This window comes from Sander lucioperca, chromosome 2, assembly GCF_008315115.2.
Source record: "Sander lucioperca isolate FBNREF2018 chromosome 2, SLUC_FBN_1.2, whole genome shotgun sequence".
Taxonomy (NCBI): domain Eukaryota; kingdom Metazoa; phylum Chordata; class Actinopteri; order Perciformes; family Percidae; genus Sander; species Sander lucioperca.
In genome coordinates, this window is record NC_050174.1 from 22,637,561 (window position 1) to 22,659,708 (window position 22,148).

A 22,148-nucleotide genomic window follows, 5' to 3' on the forward strand; every position below is an offset into this window, starting at 1 on the left:
CAGTAATAAATACAATTTCTAAAAAACATGTCTGTAAATTTGCCATACTAACAATTTACTATACTGCATGACGACTTGTTTGGGACTTAAAGCACAAAGTTTAGGACTTGAATTGGGACTTGTTGGACTTGATAGCCAAGACTCGAGACTTGTGACTTGCAAAACTGTGACCTGTCCCGCCTTTGCTAATATCATTTCTGTACTGACGGTAATAATCACATTTTCACATACTGTACACCACAGACAAAAAAAAAAATAGATATTGTCACAATCCTCCCTTTGTGAAGCTCAGAGGTGTTGATTGAACTATGTGCTAATTTTTGGGGCTGTACACTGTTAACCCGAACAGTAAGGAGTACTCAAAAATATTTAGGCAATCAGTTGCCACAATTTTTCAGAAGTCTCAGGTTGTTAGAGCTTAAATATTTGGAGTAAGGTGAACTTGCATGTTTGTTCTGTCAAAATAGGACATAAATGATCTTAAAACTATAGAGTTTTAAGTTACTATGAAATTATTACTTTAAGTAGTGGTTACTTGATCTATATATTAAAAAGAAAAGTTCATATTAATCAAAAAATAAGAGTACTAAACTCAAAATATAGTTTATGCTACTGGCACTCTAACAAATTTTAAGTTTACAGTACTTATTTCAAATAATTAATTTGAGCATTTCGTGTTTTTTCTTGTTTTTTTTTATTGAATTGGACTACATTGTAAGGTGTTCCTGTTATTTTTTTCAAGATCTTTTATGCACAGGAAGTAAGTCCTGGATTGCATTATACTATGGAAGGGTTGCTGGTATTGAGTTGCTTTTATCTAAAATAGATGAGTAACTAACAATTGTTATATAACAAGTGATAATTAATAATATAACTCTCATATACTGCTACTCTAAAAGCAGAGTTAGCTAGTTGTGTCCTTTTGAATTTGAATTTTGCACCTTCAGGGGTTTCTTTTTATGCAAAGGCCACTCCCTCTGGTTGAATAGGTAATGTAATGATTAGACTGCTTTAATGCCTAAGGGGATATACACACACAAATATATGAAATATTCTGAGATGACGTATGCTAAGGACATGTGTTCCAGTTCGTTTCATCAGACACGATTATCCCAGAGGATATATTTGTGTAGACTGAGGACATTAAACCAATACACTGTTTTAAATTTCATCAGTGTAGTTTGTTTGTATGATTACAAAGCTGTAATACACCTATTGTGCCCTAAGGTGAAATTCATCAATGGATAAAATGAAAAATGAAAAGGGAATGACTATCAGTCTTTTGAAAGGGATAATTAACAGTGATTGAGATTGATGTGTTGAAAAACCAAACCTATTTTTTATTAAATCATGAACCCAGTCAATTGCTGTTGTATTGTCGTAATTTCCCTCATTATTTTGAGTAAATTGGTTATTATTGTTGTTAGTGAAACAACTTTCTCAACAAACACCTATGAGAAATTTTGCAAATCCCAATATGTAGGAGGTTTACTTTAAAACTTAAAATATTGTACCTAATATATAAGATAAAAAAAAACAATACACATATTAGTTGGTAAATTAAGTTGTAGCCTTTATAAAAGTGTTGTTCCATTTGCTACAACAAATCGAATCTGCGGTTTCTGAAAAGGTCCTGAAACTAACTGACAGTTAAATAGTCTTTGGGGAATGTAGTTTTCTTGACCTCAGGATTCTTTCAAGCGAAACGTTTTCCGCTTTAAAATAAGACTTCATATCCCAGAGGTCACCGCGGGTACTACGTCAACTGACGGGGACGCATAGCTCACGCGGACTCTGGGAGTGCTGAGTCGAATATCCTCTCTGGCGTCTCACCGTTAGAAACCGGCTGCTTAGTTCACCTGAATCGGAGACAAAACATAAGCTACGCTTCGAGGTGGGACGCTCTCAGTTACTCCAAGGGGTGACCTTAACATCGGGTTTTTGGCGGACACTTAACGTAGACCAAGAACTGCGTAGCTGAAATCACACAGTAGTGAAAATCTAAGACCCACGATGGACCCGAGAGACACTGCCCCTGATTCATGGGAACAAGAGGACGATGTGGAGGCCACAATCGACGGACAACTTGATTCAGCATTTACAGCCTTAAACGTGAATGCTAAACCGTTTGTACCCAATGTGAACGCCGCCGAATTTGTTCCGGTTTTTGCCACGAAAGCACACTCGGAAAATCTCGATTCTGTTGGTAAGTTCACAGTCACGTTGGGGAGCTAGCTACTTTAGCTAGAAGTTAGCTAGCTGCTAACATAAGCCTGGGCTGGGTAGTTGCTAGCGCACTAGCCACTGTACAGACACGCGTTCCTTGAAGCGCGACAAGCTGGCTGGCTGCTGTGCTGTTGGGTGTAGCAGTAATTTAGGTGGTATGCCTAACAATGTAACTTTTAACTAAGTTACAACCTGTTAATGCTACTCAGGCGTTCGACTGTACAGTGGTGTTATAGTTTGTTGAGCGCTGTCATAACTGTACCAACCCAGCCGGCATTAGCTTGTTACTACTAACCGGCGGTAGCTAGCTAGCATTTTGGTTAGCTAGTGTGGTGTGTCGCTCAGTGCTAAGTCAATGTATTTTAACTAGCTAAGTAACGTTACCGGTGTATTCTAAACAGTAAACTGAGCCAAGCAAACGGTTCTCCTGGCAAACATCCATAATGTCATTCTACAGTCCAACTTAACCTGATGATTAAAAGTAAGCTCGTCATTTAAAAGAGGTTAGTGGGAACACAAGTGGTGTGACGTGGATGTTCTGACGCACTGCTGGTCAAGAGTGGAGCAGAATGTGTCATACCTGGAGCAGGCTGAATTCTGTAATAACACGCAGTAAACCTTATTATTTACAATTAGCGTGTTCCACATAACTCCAATACATTGTTTGTACACACTGTTGCTCATATTCATTGTGTCAGTGGTTTCAAGACCTTCCACTATTCCCATATACACTACCCACGGACAAATTACCAAAGGGAAGTTTGTGCTCCCAACAAATGGAGGTGCTTGACATGAAAACCTGTCAAAGTCCTCCATATTTACTGTTCTGTTTTTCTCCGGCCTTGACTTAAGGTGGCCTCTGAAGGCATGTTCCATAGTCGGTTTAGAAATTCCTCAAATGCCCCCATTTTTCCTCGAACTAAATTCGGACTGTAGAATAGGTCAGTCTTCTTTTCAAATGACCTTACACATTAACTTAACCGTTGTTTCTTTTTTTTTTTAGTTGCTGTTGAAAAGATATCCACCATGGAGGTGTCAGAAATTGCTGGTATGTATGGAGTCTGTGTTGAAGGCTACATCCACACTACATTTTAATTTTTAAAGAGTTTTGGAACAAAAGCGATCTCTGTTTACACAAGCGTGTAGGCTCCACATTCTAAATGATCTGGGTCCATATTAACACGTCTGACAACGCATATCACAAGACCATTCGCATGTGCCGGGCATGCACGTGCCGTTGAAAATCATGCCTGTATACATTTAAAAATACTTTGGAGAACAACGATGGCGAAAAGTAATACCATGCAGGGATTTAGTATCTTGGCGCAACGACAAGGTGGAACTGTTACTGTAATGTATGTAAGCCTACCTAAACGATAACACTGATTGACGGGGCTGTCCGGCTCGTCGTTTCCAAAGGTCTCTGTTTCTGCCTGTCCAGACTACAACGCTACCCTGGAGTTTTGGAACTTTTAACAGGGCCAGCACACGGTCTCTGTTTTAGGGGATCGGAAACGTCAGAGTAGTGTATAAGCGACGAAGCAAAATATATGCATTCTTAAACAAACGTATTCGTGTGGATGTAGCCTAAGTGTTAAGATTCCCTCTGTATGTTGTGTGACGTACATAATTACTGCTCGCCCTCATTGTCCTGTGCAGGCCCACACTGAACGGTTTGGAATAACAAAGCCTGTAGTGGCTCTTATGTCATGAGTTACTGAGACTCAATTCCAGAAGTTAAGTTTGCCTGAAAGCTCCATTTCCCCCTTTCTCTAGTCTTTGGCTTTATGTATCTACAACTGCCACAGGGTGCCCTTTTTGCTCTGTCACATTCACTGGGACTCTGTTTCATTATCGCTTTAAACCGACATGGCCATATTTCAGTGGGAGATAAGCCACAAAATGTACAGTAACATTTTAGAGAGGCTTTGCTGTGAATCCACCATTCGAAATCGGTTGCGCTGTGAACTGATTAAATATAATTATTATTGTCTGTGTGTGTGGTAGCGCGCAGGTACATTGAATTTGTTTTACACCTGAGTCGAAACAATATTGCATCGTTAGAAGAAAGGGAAGCTCAGAGACGTGGTCGGATGTTTACAGGTGACGACCACAACAGCTGAGGCGTGGCCACCTTGTCTGGGTTGTAAAGCTTGGCTGTGCGCACACATTGGGCAGGTTTCTGTAGTAGACATTGTAATTAAATGGGTCAGAGCAATTACCTTCAGGCAACTATTTCAAGGTTTTTAAACATTTCCTAAACCACTGGAGTTCTGCACACAGTATCTATTGCAAGGAGTTCTCTAAACCTTATGGCAGGTTGAAAAAAAGACCCAGCCCCCTGCTGTAATAAAGCCAACTCTCAAATGTACTCAATTCAGAAAATGTGTAAATGGGTGAGGTCTACCATCGTAGTGAATGTGGGAGGTTTTTCAAATGTGTCTAAGGTCCTGTGTTTATTGATAGTTGCAGTGTAGGGGATTTAAAACAAATCTAAAAAGTTGGGGCATTTACAAAATGTTGGGTGCACTTTGAAATAAAGTAGCAATTAGTGCATAAAGTAGCTGTTTTTTTTAATGTGAAATGAGCCCTGATTAAAATGCACTTCCCTCCTTGTACCAACATAAGTAAATAAAAAGCATACACTTGCTGTTATCAGGGCATTTATGTTACAGCGACGTTTAGTGTGTGTCTTTAGAGACCGAAATGGAAATTGAATGAAAATAAAATGGGGGGGGCTTAACGTAGGAATCTGATATTGGCCTAAACTAGTAAATATTATTTTGTTTCGAAATCTTGGAGGCAATTTTCTCAAGCACGTTTTTTTGTTTGCATTCTTAAATTTCTTTGGGCATTTTTGGGTTATTGGGTCATTTTTTCCGCCTGTGCCCACCTTAATTTCTGACACTGGATAGTTAGGAAACCTCTGATTGATTTGCTAAAGATGAATGGTGCTTGTAAGACAAAGTAAGAAGGGGATGCACAAAAGTGTAGGACTGTAAAACGTCTGGTTAATATATACAATATAACCATATCATTGTATCAATACAATATCATTTAAAATCATAGACGTATGCAGCCTTTGGTGAGGGCGGCCACAAGTAGAAATTGCATCCTAATTAGGGATGCACCGGTGTGTAGAATTTTCATTTATCTTTTGCGCCAGGTAAACAAATAAAACTCATAAAAAAATTAATAAAAAAAGTAACCATCCAATTGTGAATGAGCGGAAATGTTATCAAACAAATTTATGAACAGTTTGAGCTTCTCGGTTTTTTTTTTGTTTTTTTTTTTTTGTTTTTTTTTAGTGGCGCAACTGAAAGCACCATTTGTTGAACGACTGTACCTGAAGGCACCATAGAGTCCCATCAGAGCCCACATGCATTACCTTCATTGTTTGTTTCCATAACTCAATCACGGGGAAGGCAAAATGTTGCCACACCGGTGAGTTCAGGGAAGCAGGAGGATGTTGCTACTGTTGTATGGGTCAGACCAGTTAACACTCAAAAGGCAGCGGAAAATGGATAAACATCGGCTACTGGCATCGCCGCGTGCCACCTTATTAGGGCTGTGCAATTAATCAAATGTTAATCGAGACGATTTCGGGCTTCCAATGATCACAAACGATGGAATCGAAGAAACAATTATTTTTACGGCTGCAAATAATGGTTATTTTCGTAGTCTATTAATCTGTCGATTATTTTCTCGATTAATCAATTAGTTGTTTGATCTATAAAAATGTCAAAACGTGGTGAAAAATGTGGTTCAGTGTTTCCCAAAGCCCAAGAGGACGTCCTCAAATGTCTTGTTTTGTCCAAAACTCAAAGATATTCAGTTTACTGTCACAAAGGAGAGAAGAAACTAGAAGATATTCACATTTAACAAGCTGGAATCAGAGAAATCTTATTTTTTTTAATAAAAAAAATGACTCAAACGATTAATCGATTATCAAAATAGTTGGCGATTAATTTAATAGTTGACAACTAATCGATTAATCTATTCGATTCATTGTTGCACCTGTAATTATTTTGCACTTTACCTAGTAAAGTCTTATTTTGTCTTCTTTCCAAAAGTCAATGAGTAATCACTTTGATTGTTTTCCATAATTGAGCAGCCCTACCGCTTATTTGCCGTTGGGCCGGCGACAGTAAATAGGGCGAATGCCGGCCGATTCCGATGTCCAGCCGATGCATCCCTAATAGAGCTGCGCAATATATCGATATTTAATCGTAATGTCGTGATATGGCATAAGTGTTGCCTTTTCATGGTTTTAAAGGCTGCATTACTGTAAAGTGATGTACTTTTCTGAATTTACCGGGCTGTTGTAACTGTTCTATTATTTGCCTTTACCCACTTAGTCATTATATCCACATTACTGAAGATTATTTATCAAAAATCTCATTGTGTAAATATTTTGTGAAAGCACCAATAGTCAACGCTATTGTTGCGGCATCGATACGGAGGTATTTGGTCAAAAATATCGTGATATTTGATTTTCTCCATATCGCCCAGCCCTAATCCCTAAACAAAATCCATACATTGGATCCTGATTAGATAAAGATTGCGTAAACGGACACTATGGAAAGCCTCACTGGCAAAGGTTGCAACTACCACACAATGAGTCGTTCAGCAGATATTTGTGTCCTAAATAATGGATGTTTATGTAAACGTTGCAATCTAGTCAAACATTACCTTTGGCTGTTCTGCTTTTGTTTGACCATAAACAAGAAATGGCAGTTAAGACCAGCGCAAACGCGTTACAAATCCTGCTGGCTCTGCTGCTGCTAGCCGACCATTACTTCACCCACAGGTAAGGGTAGCAGAACAACAACCGTTTAATCATGTGTTGGGTATTACTTTTAATATTTTATTTTTTAAACTCCATTTTCAAGTAAAGTCCCCGCAGGTTAAACATGTTGTCATTGCTTTTTTTGCAGTACATTGCACAGGAACTGTATCTTTTTTCTTTTCTTTTTTTTTCTGGATCTTTGTCCTTTTATTCCTCAAATTTATGTAGGGCTAATTTTTATTGGTTCTTACTGATTGTCACTGAAAAAAAAAAAATGCCTTTGCTTCTTGTATTTCCTTTTTATGAGAACACACTGATCACTGCAGTTTACACTAAAAATCTTTTGTAAAAATGTTTCCAGTAACCCAAAGTAAAGAAAAACACGCGAAAAACTTAAATATGCTGCTGATTGATATTCACCTCTGTTTTTAAATGCTCAGAATAAATACTGAAACGCTTGTTTGATATATAAATAAAAATGAAAAAAAGGTGAAAAAATGTTGCTCTCTCTATATTTCACCCTGTTGAGTTGTTTTAAGTCCTGAATGATGTGGACTGTCTGTGGCTGTGCAGCTCCGTTGGAAAACGGCGACGCAGAGATGACCACAGAGGAGCCGTGGGACCAGAAAGAGGCCGAGCCAAACGAGGAGGAGCCGGGAGGCGGGTCCTGTGGGGACCGGGGGCCATCGGGGCCAGCGACGGAGGAGGCGGCTCCCGAGGTGATGGAGGAGGAAGAGGAAACGCCGGCGCCCAAGGTTCCACCTACACAGCCAGATGCCCCCAAGAAGGAGCACATTAACGTCGTGTTCATCGGACACGTAGGTCAGTGCATACTGTACACCTGTCTGTCGTAGGCCATTTGGTGGATGCTGCCAATTACAGCAGGGATTTGAAAGTTAATAAATGAATTCTCTGAAGTCAAATGTTACTTGATAGCGTCACTGTTAAGCAAACTGGAGCGACACAGATTTGAGCCGTGTGTGTCTCTGGTTGCTCATACATTCAAACAGAGGAGGGAATCAATGTACTGATGTGTCAGTCAGGCTCAACTCCTCTTCCAGCTGCCATGGTTTTTTTCATGTCCCTCAGTGTTTGTTAACACAGCTGTCTAATGTGCAGACACTGATGTTTCTGTCACCCGCAGACAGATTACACTTCACTTTCACACGTTTGGCGGGCAGTCATTATGGCCTGTTATTTTAGGCTGGCTCAACGGATGGTACATTGTTGGGATAAAGCCGGTGTCCCTCAGTTTGGGTGTACTGTTCACTAACTTATTATAGAAATAGTCTTTAAAACCAACATGAAAAAGAATCGTGATAAGATCGTGCATCGTGATCATCCATGATAGGATCTTTTTGCCATGTCGCCCACCCCTAAGCTTAACATACAGTATGTTAATGTCAGTTTTCTTTAATCTAAACTGACTCTGCATTCTTCTTCTCCAGATGCTGGCAAGTCCACCATTGGCGGACAAATCATGTGAGTAGCAGTCTCCCTTTTTTTTGGTTCACCACCTTTCCTTATGAGTGAAATTACTACTTTCACCACCTCAGGCCTTTGACATGTACATTTCTCTGTTGTTCCCCCTCTTCTTCAACCAGGTATCTAACTGGCATGGTAGACAAGAGAACTTTAGAGAAGTACGAGAGAGAAGCCAAGGAAAAGAGCCGGGAAACCTGGTGAGTGGGCACACTGCTGTGTCAGAACTAACTAGCTCTCTTGTTGAATCCAGAACGTGGAAAGATGCTCTATGCTGACTTAATTAAACTGATTGCCTAACACTGTGGTTGTGAGATTTGCATCTTCTTTTTTAGTTTGCAAATATGGTCAGAATCACATGTTGCTGTGTTATCAGCTGGGCCAATATCAGCTTCAAACGTCAGCGTAGATAATTTAGACGTGTTGGTGTATACGTCAACCCTTAGAAACCATCTTCCCGATTTCCCACGTGACCAAATCGACAATAGACTCTTACTTTTCTGTCTCGCAGGTATCTGTCTTGGGCTTTAGACACCAACCAGGAGGAGAGGGACAAAGGCAAGACGGTGGAGGTGGGCCGAGCATACTTTGAGACAGACAAAAAGCACTTTACAATCTTAGACGCTCCAGGCCACAAATGCTTTGTGCCCAACATGATCGGAGGTGCATCGCAAGCTGACTTGGCTGTTCTGGTGAGTTCAGAAAATGACTAGTGTTGTCAGAGTGAGACATCAGATAGCAGTACTTGACTAGTAGGTAGTGGTGTGACGAGATACTCGGCTCACGAGACAATACGCGAGATTTGGTTCACTAGACGGGATTTTAACACTTTTTTAAAGAGAACTTCAGAAACTCAGAGAACCGAGGTTACAATGTAACCAAGCGTTTCATGGCAGCAGTAGTAAACGAGAAAGTAGGCTACTCCAGTATCGATTTATGACCATTTTAAGACGATGGGAGAACATTTCTCTTGGACATCTCTCTTGGTTGGATATAATTTAAAACCAAAGTTATGTCCATGACAATGCTAGTAAAGCTGCTGTATGTAAAATATGGGCCCTCGGACGGACGACGGCACGGGACACACCGAACAGACTCGAGTCACTGACCTCGCCAGACTGTCCAACGGCCGAATCTCGGCTTGGTGTGACAACGCTTCTACAGGCAGCTTTTTACAATTGCAACTCCGCTACCGCTTTGCAAAAGTGAACTCGGAGTCCACTTTGGAGCCAGACTCATCTAGTATTATAAGACCAACCAGGCCAGACTCTGTCTACTGGCTGCTGCTCGGCGCTCGTGGCCGATATCGCGAGACAACTTTTTACCTCGACGAGAAGTCTCGTCACATTTTAATAGCGCGAGATCTCGTGGGAGGAGAGCCCGTCACATCTCTACTAGTGGCTTTGTCTACCCAGTAGTCTCAGAAACTAAAAGGCCAATAGGTGTACTGTTTTTTTTTTTTCAGTGCATGAACTGCATCCCAAAAAACAAAACTGGAAGTAGGTTAGAAACATTACATTCACACAACTCACCTTAGTACCTGAACAGGTTCCTGAGATCAACACGTTTTTGTTTTTAGATCTTTCTCCATTTCTATGAATATTAAACCAAATTGCCACAAACAAGTTTCTTTATGTAACCTTTATATGGATGTTAGGGATATATTTGACTTCTATTCAGATATGATCAGTTTTGTGACATGTTAGTTAGCTACAGCAAGGAATCGCCTTGTTAACCCACTTATGTTTACATAGCGCGTGTAGACGCTACACCACTGACTAAATGAATGTGTTGACCCTCAGGTGATCTCTGCTAGGAAAGGAGAGTTTGAAACTGGTTTTGAGAAGGGTGGACAGACGCGGGAGCATGCCATGTTGGCCAAAACAGCTGGTGTCAAGCACCTGATAGTTTTGGTGAATAAGATGGACGACCCTACAGTCAACTGGAGCCTGGAGAGGTGGGTACATGGATAACAATGATCAAACGGTAGACGTGTAAAAGCAAGGCAAGTTCATGGCTCATCTCACACCTAAATGCAGCTTGCAGCTCACAAGTCATATTTGTAATCACATTTTGTAATTTGTAATATTGATACATTATTATTAGAGATGTCACAGGTTTGATTTTTAAATTGAAAATTGGTCGAAATGAGCTTTCAGTTTTGACTATCGAATTTAAAGCCCATGTTGCAGGTTAACCACCACTGTTGATTAATGGGTACATAAAGCACTCAACATATGTATATCATTGTTAAAAATGTCACCAAATAGTGTTAAAGGCCAGTTTTTACCGTTTTAGTCGTTTAGTGGGTTTTTTAACGCAATTCGGTGATGACGTCACGTTGGGGAGACGTGCCTCAGCCTAGTACTAGAACTATGGTGACTGACTGGGATGAGGAAGAGGTGTTTATACTGTCAGTGAATAGCACCGAGTGAAAGTCAATGTTTTCTTTATATTTAATGACAGTGATCATGTCGTTAGTTCAGATAAGTACTGGTAATCTAGCTAGATCTAGAAATAGAAGGCATCATGTTAGCTATGGGCTAACTTGCCAGTCAGTCCCACCTGTGAAATCCCCCGACGTTGTAAACACATTTTCGATTAGATATCTCACGTTTTGATGGACCCTACTAGATCCAGTAACAACATATTTGCCTAGTGTTTATTTATCACTTGGATGGGGATGCTCTTCGGCTTTTCACAAGTTTAGACAGCTAGCTAAAGCCACGCCGACGTTTTGCTAACGTTAGCGCAACAGCGTTAGCCTAGACGGCTAGGTAAATATTACGACTGCCTTCTTTATTTCCTCTATCTGCGTCCACGTTGTCAACATAAGACATGTGGCGTTAGTGCTCCTTTTGTACCATAATTGTATTGAATGAAATGTTAAGCTTCGCTCCTACGAGATGGGTGGGTTTTTGTTAGCTACGTTACACACAAAGTTAACTGGCTATAGTTAGCCTGTGCTAGCGGAATTAGCTAACGTCGCGTAGCCAGCCAGCAGCTTCGGCAGTAGTTCCGGCGAGCTAACCACGACAGCTAACCCATCCACAAGCGTCTCTATTTTAAACATCACTGCAGATTGACTGCTTTTAGCAGCAGAGGTTGATTGTGGGCGACAATACTGTCGTGGTTAGCTTACCGACACCACTGCCGATTGCCGAAGTTGCTGGCTGGTTATGCAACGTTATCTAATTCCGCTAGCATACAGGCTAACTATAGCCAGTTAGCTTTGTATGTAGCTAACAAAAACCCACCCATCTCGTAGGAGCAAAGCTTAACATTTCATTCAATAAAATTATGGTACAAAAGGAGCACTAACGCAACATGTCTTATGTTGACAATGTGGACGCAGATATAGGAAACTCCGAAGGCAGTCGTAATATTTACCTAGCTAGCAGTCTAGGCTAACGCTGTTGCGCTAACGTTAGCAAACGTCGGCTGTCTAAACTTGTGAAAAGCCGAACAGCATCCCCGTCCAAGCTGTGTTTCACTTTCCCTCCAATATTATTATACACATAATAAAGACACATGGACTCGGTCGAGACCAAAAGCCATATTTTGCAACACCAGTGGCAGAGACCGAGACCATAAACAGTGAACAGAGACGGGGCTATCGGGGCTTTCGTCTGTCGTCTCCCCAACGTGACGTAATGCAATGCATTGTGGGGGAAAAGAGAATCATTGCAAACCGCTGTAAAATAGTACTACTTTTTCGTATTTTATTCCGTTTTGTGATATCCATTGTATTTGATGTTGTTGGGTAACAGTTTAAATGTTTATTACCAACAAGCAAATTGCACAAATTCATTAGAAAATAAACCCTGCAACATGGGCTTTAATAGCAAGATCGGCGTTTTCCCTCAGTATTTTTTTATTCTCTCCACTCATCTACTTCTGCATGTCCGAAGAAGAAAAACACAACAGACGGCGTAGCGTGCATTTAAAGACACAGGGTAACGTTAGCTTAGTGGTAGCCTGCAGCACCAGAACTGGAAAATCCTCCTGCTTCCCTTTAGTCACTGTGCAACATTTTGCTGTCCCCGCGAGTAAGTTATGGAAACCAACAAACCCAGGGGTGTGATTCTTCCGGAAATCCGGCTTTTCCGACCTGAAAATGAAGCTCTCGTAAATCATGCAAATCTGCTTTTTTATTATTATTATTATTATTATTATTGGGGTCGCAAGGCATGGGTCGGGGGTATTGGTAAACATAATGACCAGTCACTGCTGTCAACGTTTTTTGTGCCTCTGATTCATGTCTTCATATCACTCCGCAAATGGTCCATTAATTTGTCACAATGTAACTTCATTCAAAGCAGAGCTCCACCAAAGAGCCTGCAATCGTTGCGGAAGGTTATTTGAATAAGAATTTTGGACGTGTGGGGGCGAACTATCTTCTTAGCTGAAGCCGACAACGGGACAATATTTTTATTTTATGTTGGCAATGCAAGCTGAAGCGACGTAGCAGATGACGCTGAGAAGTTGCAGTGAGGAATATTTTAGGGGCACCATTTTCGGTAGTGCAGAGAGGTAGTGGCCGACACTAACTTAGTGTTGAGCCGGGAAACATGGCTAAAAGAGCTCTACAGCGAACAGATGTGCTGGGCGAGCCGTCAGTCGGTGGAAGCTAACAGAAGCTAGCTGGCGTAAGCTGACAGCTGACCAACGCTACCAAGTGATCGGCGGAGACAGGGAGTACATGTATTTGAAAGAGTCCTGCAGTTGTGGCAAACGAAGGTCCAGTCGGGAGATTGGATGGAGAGTCCACTGAAGTCCACTGTGGTCTGAAGGGCTAATCCTCGCTAGATGACCATAAAGCCCTGTTCATGCTAATTAAACAACTGGACTTTGGGGTCAAGTGTTGTCGTATCCGGCCCATGTCCCGGATGTGAAAGCTCCCTTACTAGACTACTGAATATAATAATATTCCATTATATTTTGTATTTTGAATTGTTACCTGCCACCAGAATTTTGTGATTTCCTTGCAATAAATATTGACATTTTTACCCTAAATTGGTGCCTAAAAATGTATCAGAATGCAAGAATTGAAGTATTTTACCCTCAAAACCCCAGACCCCCTCCCCCCCTGCTTTGTGTGTTCCTGCAAAGACAAATTCTGAGCAAGGAAAAACCCTGAAGTATAATCACAGACAGCCATAAAAACATTTAAATTACAGAGTTAGAGTTAAAACGGATGAAAAGATGGAGAACCATACAGACAATATGTAGTGTCAACAGAGAGAAACATGGACAATTGAACAGACAGTGACAACAAAGAACAACATACTGTAGAGAATGACAGTAACAGCATACAAACGGCATAATAAGTATTGTGGTGCTGCAGAGACTCCCGACCTACGAATTGTATACTGCACACTAAAGAAAGAAAACCTTGTTTGGTACAGATCCTCGCAAAAATCACACTATAACCATTTTATTTATTTTTTTATTTAAATATTTTTCAATGAAAGAGTGATACAGAAAGGATAATTCCCTCCGATATCATGAATAATATCGCAATCGCAATATCAGTCAGTTTATATTTTCCTCATATCGTGCAGCCCTACAGCCCTACTCTAGAGCACTCGGAAGAGAACAGAGACCCCTGTTTTGAAGCGGACCAGAGTTCCAATGAGCTTTCACACCGCCCCAAACCAACCGACTATCCAACCAAACTCTGGCTCAGCTGTGAAAGCAGCCCTAGAGGTACATTACCGCCACCAAGTGGTCTGGAGTTGCTACGCTCTCATTATGGGCTCTTTCATCAGTCCGGTCCCGTCAGGTGTCTTGGCTTAATATCAAACCGGTTTGAAAAATGTTACACCAGCCCAAGCCTATGCTGCAGTCTACCCTTGTCCTTGGCGATGGCAAGCAGCGTACCAGGATCCTGGCATAGGTGTCCAGGTGCTGGGGGATGAAGTGGAGGGCCAGGTTGACGGCGTCACCCGTAGGTGAACTGCAGCTTGTCAATGAGCGGGTCAGGGTAGGCTTTGAGGTGGGACAGGACAAGGCCAATGGCCCCAGAGGTCAGGGCGACAGGTCTGTAGTCGTTTAGCTCTCCATTATTTGGGGCCGGGGATGATGGCGGAGGTTTAAAATGATACCTGTGAACACTAGAGACAGCCAATCAGCACAGTGCCTGTGCACAGGGAGAGACAGTTTTTTCCGGCTGCTTTGCTCATTCATACTCCTCCACCTCTCTCAACTCAATTGATGCGGTCATACAGACATTTTCCAGGCAGCTATTAATGGTGATGGTGTTTGATTGGACTGTATTATATTGAGAGTTGCTCCAATATTGTGTCCCCCTGATGTATGTGAGTTAACGGTTACCTAGTATCTGTTATCAATTCGGTATCCATCTCAGTACATGTCCTCCTGCATACACATGAAATGGCTGCCGCCATATTTATATGTATTCTGCTTTGAAGATGTTGATGTCCCTCCCGTTGTCGAACCCTCAGGTATGAAGAGTGTAAGGAGAAACTAGTGCCATTTTTGAAGAAGGTCGGCTTCAACCCCAAGAAAGACATTCACTTCATGCCGTGCTCCGGACTGACAGGAGCCAACCTGAAGGAGCCCACTGACATGTGCTCCTGGTATACGTAAGTCCGTCAGCTTCTTCTCGTCAACTCTTCTGTCCGTGTGGCTACTGTACGTACGTTCATCTCTATTAACTGCGGTCCATATCTTATTTTTATTTCAGAGGGTTACCATTCATTCCACACTTGGACAATTTGCCACATTTAAACAGATCAAGTGATGGCCCTGTCAGATTGCCCATCGTAGACAAATACAAGGTAAGAATGGTTTGAAACCCCCTGCTTGATTCCTACATTTACAGTGAAGCCCAATCAAAAGATGTTCAGCTTCCTGCCGCCAAGCATTGACAAACACATCTCACCTTTCTTTAGGTGCTTCATTGTAGAAGTCTGCATTCAAAAAGTGTGGCGCTGTAGACGTTGAAAACCACAAACGCCGGGGGGTTAGAAAGGATTTAGAATGCCTTGCTTTGTTTTTGATAAATGTTGATTACATTTTCCACATAATATACCAAAACATTAGGAGTGGGAATCACCAGGAAGGAAGGAAAATCCCGCACTCCACCACCATTTATTTATCAAACTAACGTTGCGGCCCACCCTGGACCTTCATCAGGAGTATTTCCAACTATGAATACAACCAAAGGCTTAAATACACACTGCTCCGCCCGGGATGCTGTAGCAAGAACGCGGGAATTTCCTTTTTTCAGACACACCTGCGTAGAAGAGTTGTTGGATGTGTGTAATGGTTTCTTTGGAAGAACTTATTCTAGTACCAAACAGTTAAATTGCGAAGTCGAGTTTCCCTGGTGGCTGAGCTCTACAGGAAACAACAGATGATTGATGCAAACATGTGCTTCTTCTCTCACCTGCTCTGTAACGCTGTTGGTCGGTCTCGTCTCATCAGGACATGGGCACCGTGATCCTGGGCAAGCTGGAGTCGGGCTCCATCAGTAAAGCACAGCAGCTCGTCATGATGCCGAACAGGGTGAGCTATCCCACCAACCTTTCCTTCCCTCATCAAGAAAGCTCCCGGAGCTGAAACTGAACTATGCAACTATCTGTGTTGTTGTAACTAGTCTAAAAGACATCCAAATGCCTCCCATTGGCTGAAAACACGTCATTTAAAACACATTTACTATTTCACACATCATGCTCTTTACACAACTATGTTTCAGTGGTTACTCATGCCACGCATCTTTGGAAAAGCTACAACTCGTGTGCGACTGACACAAACCATTCCAAGATACAATCACAACAGCAGGTACAATCACTGCCTCTGTCACAGTAACCAACAATTCAAAAATGTATTATATTATTATATATGACATTACAAACAATACATTTTGAACAGCGTTCACCAATACAGTACAAGAGATGTGCCCTTGATTTTTCTCGATGTACATTTTGCAAAAAACAAAACATGTACAAAGGAGAACACATCAAAAAATAAAACTACTGTAAACAACGGTGTGACCATTACAAATATAAAACGGGTGTAAAATCGTTGTTTTATGAGATTTTGTTATCAAATTTCAACTGGGACTGTGTAAGACTTCTTGCTGTAGCCCCGCCATGTTTTCAGGCTGATAAGTCCCAGCTATAGTAATCTGCAGTCATCTTTTTATTTAAAAGTATTCAGGCGGAAATGAAAACCTTGTTTTCCAGTTTATTCAAACTTATATTACTCAATGCCAATAGCACTTACGGTACAGTGATTCTGACCGTTGGAGAAGAAACTTGTTACATTTCAAAAAAGACATGCATGTAGTCCAAATGGTTCAAGAACAGCTTTCAATTTACTTTAGGTATGCTTTGAACAGGTGTTTTTTAGCAAATTTTTCACGAATGGTAAGCGGTTAAGTCAATCTTCTGAATACTTGGGTGCCTGGGTGGCCCATTCCCCCCCCCCCCCTTTCATGTCTGAGCTGTCACAATAAAGGCCTAAATGCCAAAAGAAAATGCTCTTCCGAGAACTTCATTCAGAAATGGAACTGAAACTGAACTAATCATTAACTAGATGTCTTCCATTTAGTCCTAGACATCAAGTCTGCCCTTGTTTTTAAACAGCACGAGCAAACCAAGTCTTTCCACTGGAAGTAGCCGGTTCATTCTTCTAGCCCATCGTTAACTCCTTCTCTGTCTGCAGTAGGTCTGCACGATTCGGGGAAAAATATGAATCACGATTTTTTTAGCTTAGAATTGATATCACGATTCTCTGCCACGATTTTTTTCTCACAAAGTGTAATGTTTATTGCACACATGAATTGGCAGTACCAAACATAGATTTTTTTTTTTGGCACCTACAGCACATTGCGCATCACCACAAGCCTGTAAACATAGAGGCTTCAATGAAGAGAAGGGAGAGCCTTGCAGCGCTTGGGAGCGCTTTAAAACCTTTTTTATACAGTCTATGTTTAAAACTCACAGAAGAAAGTAGTAGCGTTTGTGATGCAGTCGGATCGTAAAATTAAATGAGAATCAAAGTCATAAAAAAAATTTTAAATCAAAAAATTAATCGTGCAGGCCTAGTCTGCAGTGCGTTTGTTTGGCCTCTCTCTTTGTCTTATGCCATGTTTTGCCCGCGGCTCGTCCTCATGCAGCACGTGGTGGAGGTGTTGAGTCTCCTGTCAGATGACGTGGAGACGGACGACGCCTCGCCGGGGGAAAACCTCAAGCTGCGGTTGAAGGGCATCGAGGAGGAGGAGATCCTGCCCGGCTTCATCCTGTGCAACGCTGAGAACCTCTGCCACACAGGGCGCACCTTCGACGCCCAGGTCAGTGTCACGCAGCGGCTCCGTGCCACAGTCCACTGTGTTTATATATGCTCCTAACCAGGAATACCTGGACACAGCTGCACCACCTGCATCCAGGATCACAACGCAGAGCACACCGTTTAAAGTTGACACATCTCAGCCTTCACATGGTGAACTCTTATAATCCTGCTCCAGGGAGTGAAGAAGCAGACTAGTGGAATGACCACATACACGAAACGAAAACAATCTAAACTTGTGTAATAATGTTTTGCACATAAGTTATTACATATTGCATTGGTGGTTGTGTTAAGATGTTACTGTAAAAGAAATATATACATGTTAATGACTTGGAATGTATTAAAGTAATAACAAATTGTGTTTTTTAAAGGCGTTCATGAATACATTTTTGATGAGCATTTCAAGTGTTATGGGTTCACTTCCCAGCAACCGTTCAGCCAGGTGTTCCAACCACATCTGGTGACTGTTGATGGGCGGGGAGCCCCTGACTGTTCCAAACAGCCTCCCATAACTACTGCAACTCTTCTTCCTCACAGATCGTCATCATCGAACACAAATCTATCATCTGTCCCGGTTACAACGCAGTCCTTCACATTCACACCTGCATTGAAGAAGTGCAAATTACAGTAAGAGCCTAATGCTAACAGTCTCATTTGATTAAAAACTGTTGAGGAATAATGATTTGTTAAGGGGGGGGGTAGTGCCATTTGAACAAATGTAGCGTGGTGCTTTTGATTGCAGCAGTTGGATGTTTTGGATGAGGGATTTGCATTGGACCTGTGTATGTGCTGATGTCCTGTCGCTTCCATCTGCAGGCCATAATCTGTCTGGTAGACAAGAAGACAGGGGACAAGAGTAAGACACGACCACGATTCGTCAAACAGGACCAAGTGTGCATCGCCCGTCTGCGCACGGCAGGAACCATTTGCCTCGAGACCTTCAAAGACTTTCCTCAGATGGGACGGTTTACCTTACGGGATGAAGGTAGAGCGTCTACAGACCCTGGGGCTGGGTGGGGGTTTGGAGTTAAAGGAACACGGCGACTTATTGGGACTTTGTCTTATTCACCGTATCCCCCAGAGTTAGACAAGTCCATACATATCGCAGCAACTGAGCGTACTCCAGGCGAACTCTCTGCTCCTCACCACAGGGGCTTACCTGTGCTGCGTGCAAATAACTCCGCCCAAGTAGCAGTGCTTCGCCTTCTGATACTGGGAAATATAGTTCCCAGTATGTATACAGTTAGAAGACGGCTGTGTCTCATGTGACCTTATGTGTACAAGCTGTGTCTATACAAATCACAACATGTAAACAGGAACATGTTGGTGTTATTTAGTCACTTATTGGGAGCAGTAGGCTAGATGGAGCCGGTTACCTCCAGGATCTGTGCTAACCAGGCTAGCGGTGGGGGCGTCAGACAGAGTTACAACACGCACGGAGATGAGAAGGGTATGTATGGACTTAGCTAACTCTGGGGGATACGGTGAATAAGACAAAGTAAGTCGGTGTGTTCCTTTTAAACTTTGAGGTCCAACATGAGCGTTACAGCTCCTTCACTGGTTAAACAACATGTGGATGTGGATGTGACTGGTTTGGAGTCTACTGTAGTCCTGTTAGATGATTATAGGCTCCAGCTTTTGGTCCTACTGTGTGAATCTCAGTAAGCAGCAGTACTGCTGCTGCAGCTCAGAATTCTTTTGATTATCTAGTAATTGATGAATCTTTTATGAAACATTTGGTCTAAATGTCAGTAACATAGTGAGAGAAAAACAAATAGTGAGAAAGTGGTAGAGCGATCGTCCACCAATTGGAACGTCGGTGGTTCAATCCCTGGCCCTGCGATCCGATGTCCGAGCGTCCTGAACCCCAAACTGCTCCCGATGCTGCGCCATCGGCGTGTCAGTGAGCGGTGTTGGGAAGGTTACTTTGGAAATGAAATAGGTTACCCATTACAAGTTACACTATTTCAAACGTCATAGTAGTGTAACTATTGCAATTACTTTATCAAAGGAATGTAACTTATTACATTGAATTACTTTTTTGGTTCCATTTTACCTAAATTTCCAATGAATGTTTTCAACTGTTAGCCATTTTAAATGTTTAAACGTGGCTTGCAGCAGCAGCACTCAACACTGACTACTGTCACACTGAGTTAAGATTACAATCATTTCATTTTGAAGAACAGCCGCCACAAAGTCAGACTTGCATGGCTAACTTCTTCATGAATGGCAATTAAATATAAACTACTGCATATGCACCAAGCAAAATATGGCTTACGAAAATATGGTGTACATCTTCAATACATATTAGAAGCCCGGTGAGTCACACAGAAGGTAGGCATGTCTTCCCTACTTTATTTAATGACTGCTAGCAGTTACTGTAAGCTAACTTAATTCCCATACCTGCAGATGTTTCCTGAGGTTGGACATGGACATTTCGACATCGATAGCATTTTTATCCGTAGCCATAGAGACAACTCTCAGACAGCTTGAGAGGCAGTTTAACTGTCAGACGGGCGGTGTGCAAAATTCAAACAGGAGAACCAATCCAACGCATCAGAATAGCAACACACTTTACTAAACGGCTTTGGCTGGAAACGGGCTGAAGAAGGCATTGTGCACATGAAAAATATGCCAAGCAACAAAATTAATATTCAACATGTAGCCTAGCTTTTTACAGAAAATATTCACATGTAACCCCCCCCAATGTAATCGTCAACATTTTTCATAGGTACTGTGTCATTTAATTACACGTGTTTTCCCGATTACAGTTACCGCCTTATTTTGTAATTAAATTATGTAACTCGTGCAACTAGTTACTCCCAAACACTGAATGTGTGTGAATCTGATGAGCAGGTGGCACCTTGTATGGCAGCCTTGGTGTGTGTGTGTGTGTGTGGCACTTTGAGTGGTCGTGAAGACTAGAAAAGCGCTTTATAAATGCCGTCCATTTTTATACATTCTGCTGCTCATCTCTTATTTCATGTTGGGAGCTACAGGTTGTGAACGTTAATTAGGCTGCCGCTAACCGTAACAAACTGCCGAGTTTGTGCCTTTTTTTGGCCAAAAAAAAAAAGTGATCCGATATCTTTAGTCTTCAGTTACTTAGAAATGTTGGTGAAGGTAAACCTAATGAGTCTCGATAAGCGATTTTCAAAAGGAGTAGAAAAGTGGATTTGAATTGAGTTAAGCGTGAGTGTTAGTGACAGAAACGTGATGGCTGTTTTCTGTTTGTGTGTCTCAGGTAAGACCATCGCCATCGGTAAGGTGCTGAAGCTGGTTGCCGAGCGGGACTGAAGAGGACAGAGTTGCCTGAGAGTCCTGGTGAGAAGGAAGGGGCGGCGCTCGGTCATAACCCGCCCACACAGTTGTCAGCGGCGACGGCACATTCCTGTCACGCCCCCTTCTGCGTGCCGAAGAACGGCTTCAGAAAAAAAACTCATGTGAAAAAAAAAAAGAACCCGTTTTTAAGCAAATGACACAACAAGATGAAGTCCACACGAGTCAGCTTTCTCATATTGAGAGCTCAGCTATGCCATTGGGTTAGCCCCCCCCTCCCCCCACTTCCCTACTCTGGTCTACTCATTACATGATTATTATTATTTTTTTTCTGTCACTATTTTTTGTTGCTTTTATAAATGACAAATGGCGGAAGTTATATCTGTAAACAGATGTGGACGAGGTTTTGCTTGGAATATAAAGGATGATTTTCAGAGGTAAATTGCAAAAGAAACCATTTAAAAGAACTTGAAACCAAAATGTTTATCTTGGGTGTACATGTCTCCCTCTGCTTTGACCCAGTTTTTGGTTTCTCGTGGCGTTCTGGCAGTGTGCTTGAGCGTGTTCAAATGTTATTAAAGCAAACAACTATGACAATAAAATAATAATAAATTGGGAAAACAGTGTGTTCATTTTCAGAGCACAGTCCGGCGGCTGGTTTCATATTAAAGTTGTAATGTGATTACCAATGTTAAAGTTTACCTGCTCAACATTTGTGGTGTAGAAGTTCACAAAGCACCAGACGTTCTCTTTTAAATGCAGTTTTCAGTTTAAACATTGTCTGTCTGGCCACATGTTGATGAACATTTGTATTCTTAAAATACTGTTTTGGAAATAAGATGGATTTTATTTTAAAAATGTATGTATTAACTGTATTTAGAACCAGCGCCAGATTGGTACAGTGAGTTGGCCTGGTCTAAATGGTGATGGCTAATGTCGGTTCAGAAAGGCCAAATATACGCTCACCTAAAGGATTATTAGGAACACCATACTAATAATGTGTTTCACCCCCTTTCGCCTTCAGAACTGCCTTAATTCTTTGTGGCATTGATTC

The 22,148-nt window shown here is 41.7% G+C and overlaps 2 protein-coding genes and 1 long non-coding RNA gene across 4 annotated transcripts in view; 2 read left to right on the plus strand and 1 right to left on the minus strand.

Annotated features, from left to right (window-relative positions):
* The window catches only part of pdxdc1 (pyridoxal-dependent decarboxylase domain containing 1), a 55,262-nt gene extending 49,173 nt beyond the window's left edge, over positions 1–6,089 (plus strand). Inside the window, exon 25 of the transcript XR_004895786.1 lies at positions 6,016–6,089. The gene's annotated coding sequence lies outside the window, so the exon portion shown is untranslated. The remainder of the gene's footprint in view (positions 1–6,015) is intronic.
* Positions 1,749–21,715, plus strand: gspt1l (G1 to S phase transition 1, like). Of its 2 annotated transcripts, XM_031292555.2 has the most exons (14): positions 1,750–2,206; positions 3,230–3,274; positions 7,589–7,837; positions 8,464–8,497; positions 8,620–8,697; positions 9,009–9,189; positions 10,300–10,454; positions 14,965–15,105; positions 15,207–15,300; positions 15,950–16,030; positions 17,646–17,819; positions 18,353–18,442; positions 18,632–18,800; positions 21,060–21,715. In XM_031292555.2, exons 1-14 carry the CDS (start codon positions 2,014–2,016, stop codon positions 21,110–21,112), a joined length of 1,737 nt encoding a protein of 578 aa, XP_031148415.1. In that variant the 5' UTR covers positions 1,750–2,013; the 3' UTR covers positions 21,113–21,715. The 2 variants fall into 2 exon arrangements, with proteins under 2 accessions (XP_031148416.1, XP_031148415.1); XM_031292556.2 differs by lacking the exon at positions 3,230–3,274 and having other exon boundaries at positions 1,749–2,206.
* On the minus strand, positions 19,539–20,078 carry LOC118493780. Its single transcript, XR_004895788.1, has 2 exons — positions 19,742–20,078; positions 19,539–19,652 (listed from the first exon to the last, which is right to left on the minus strand). It is a non-coding gene; the product is annotated as an uncharacterized LOC118493780 (long non-coding RNA).
* Positions 21,716–22,148: the final 433 nt, after the last annotated feature.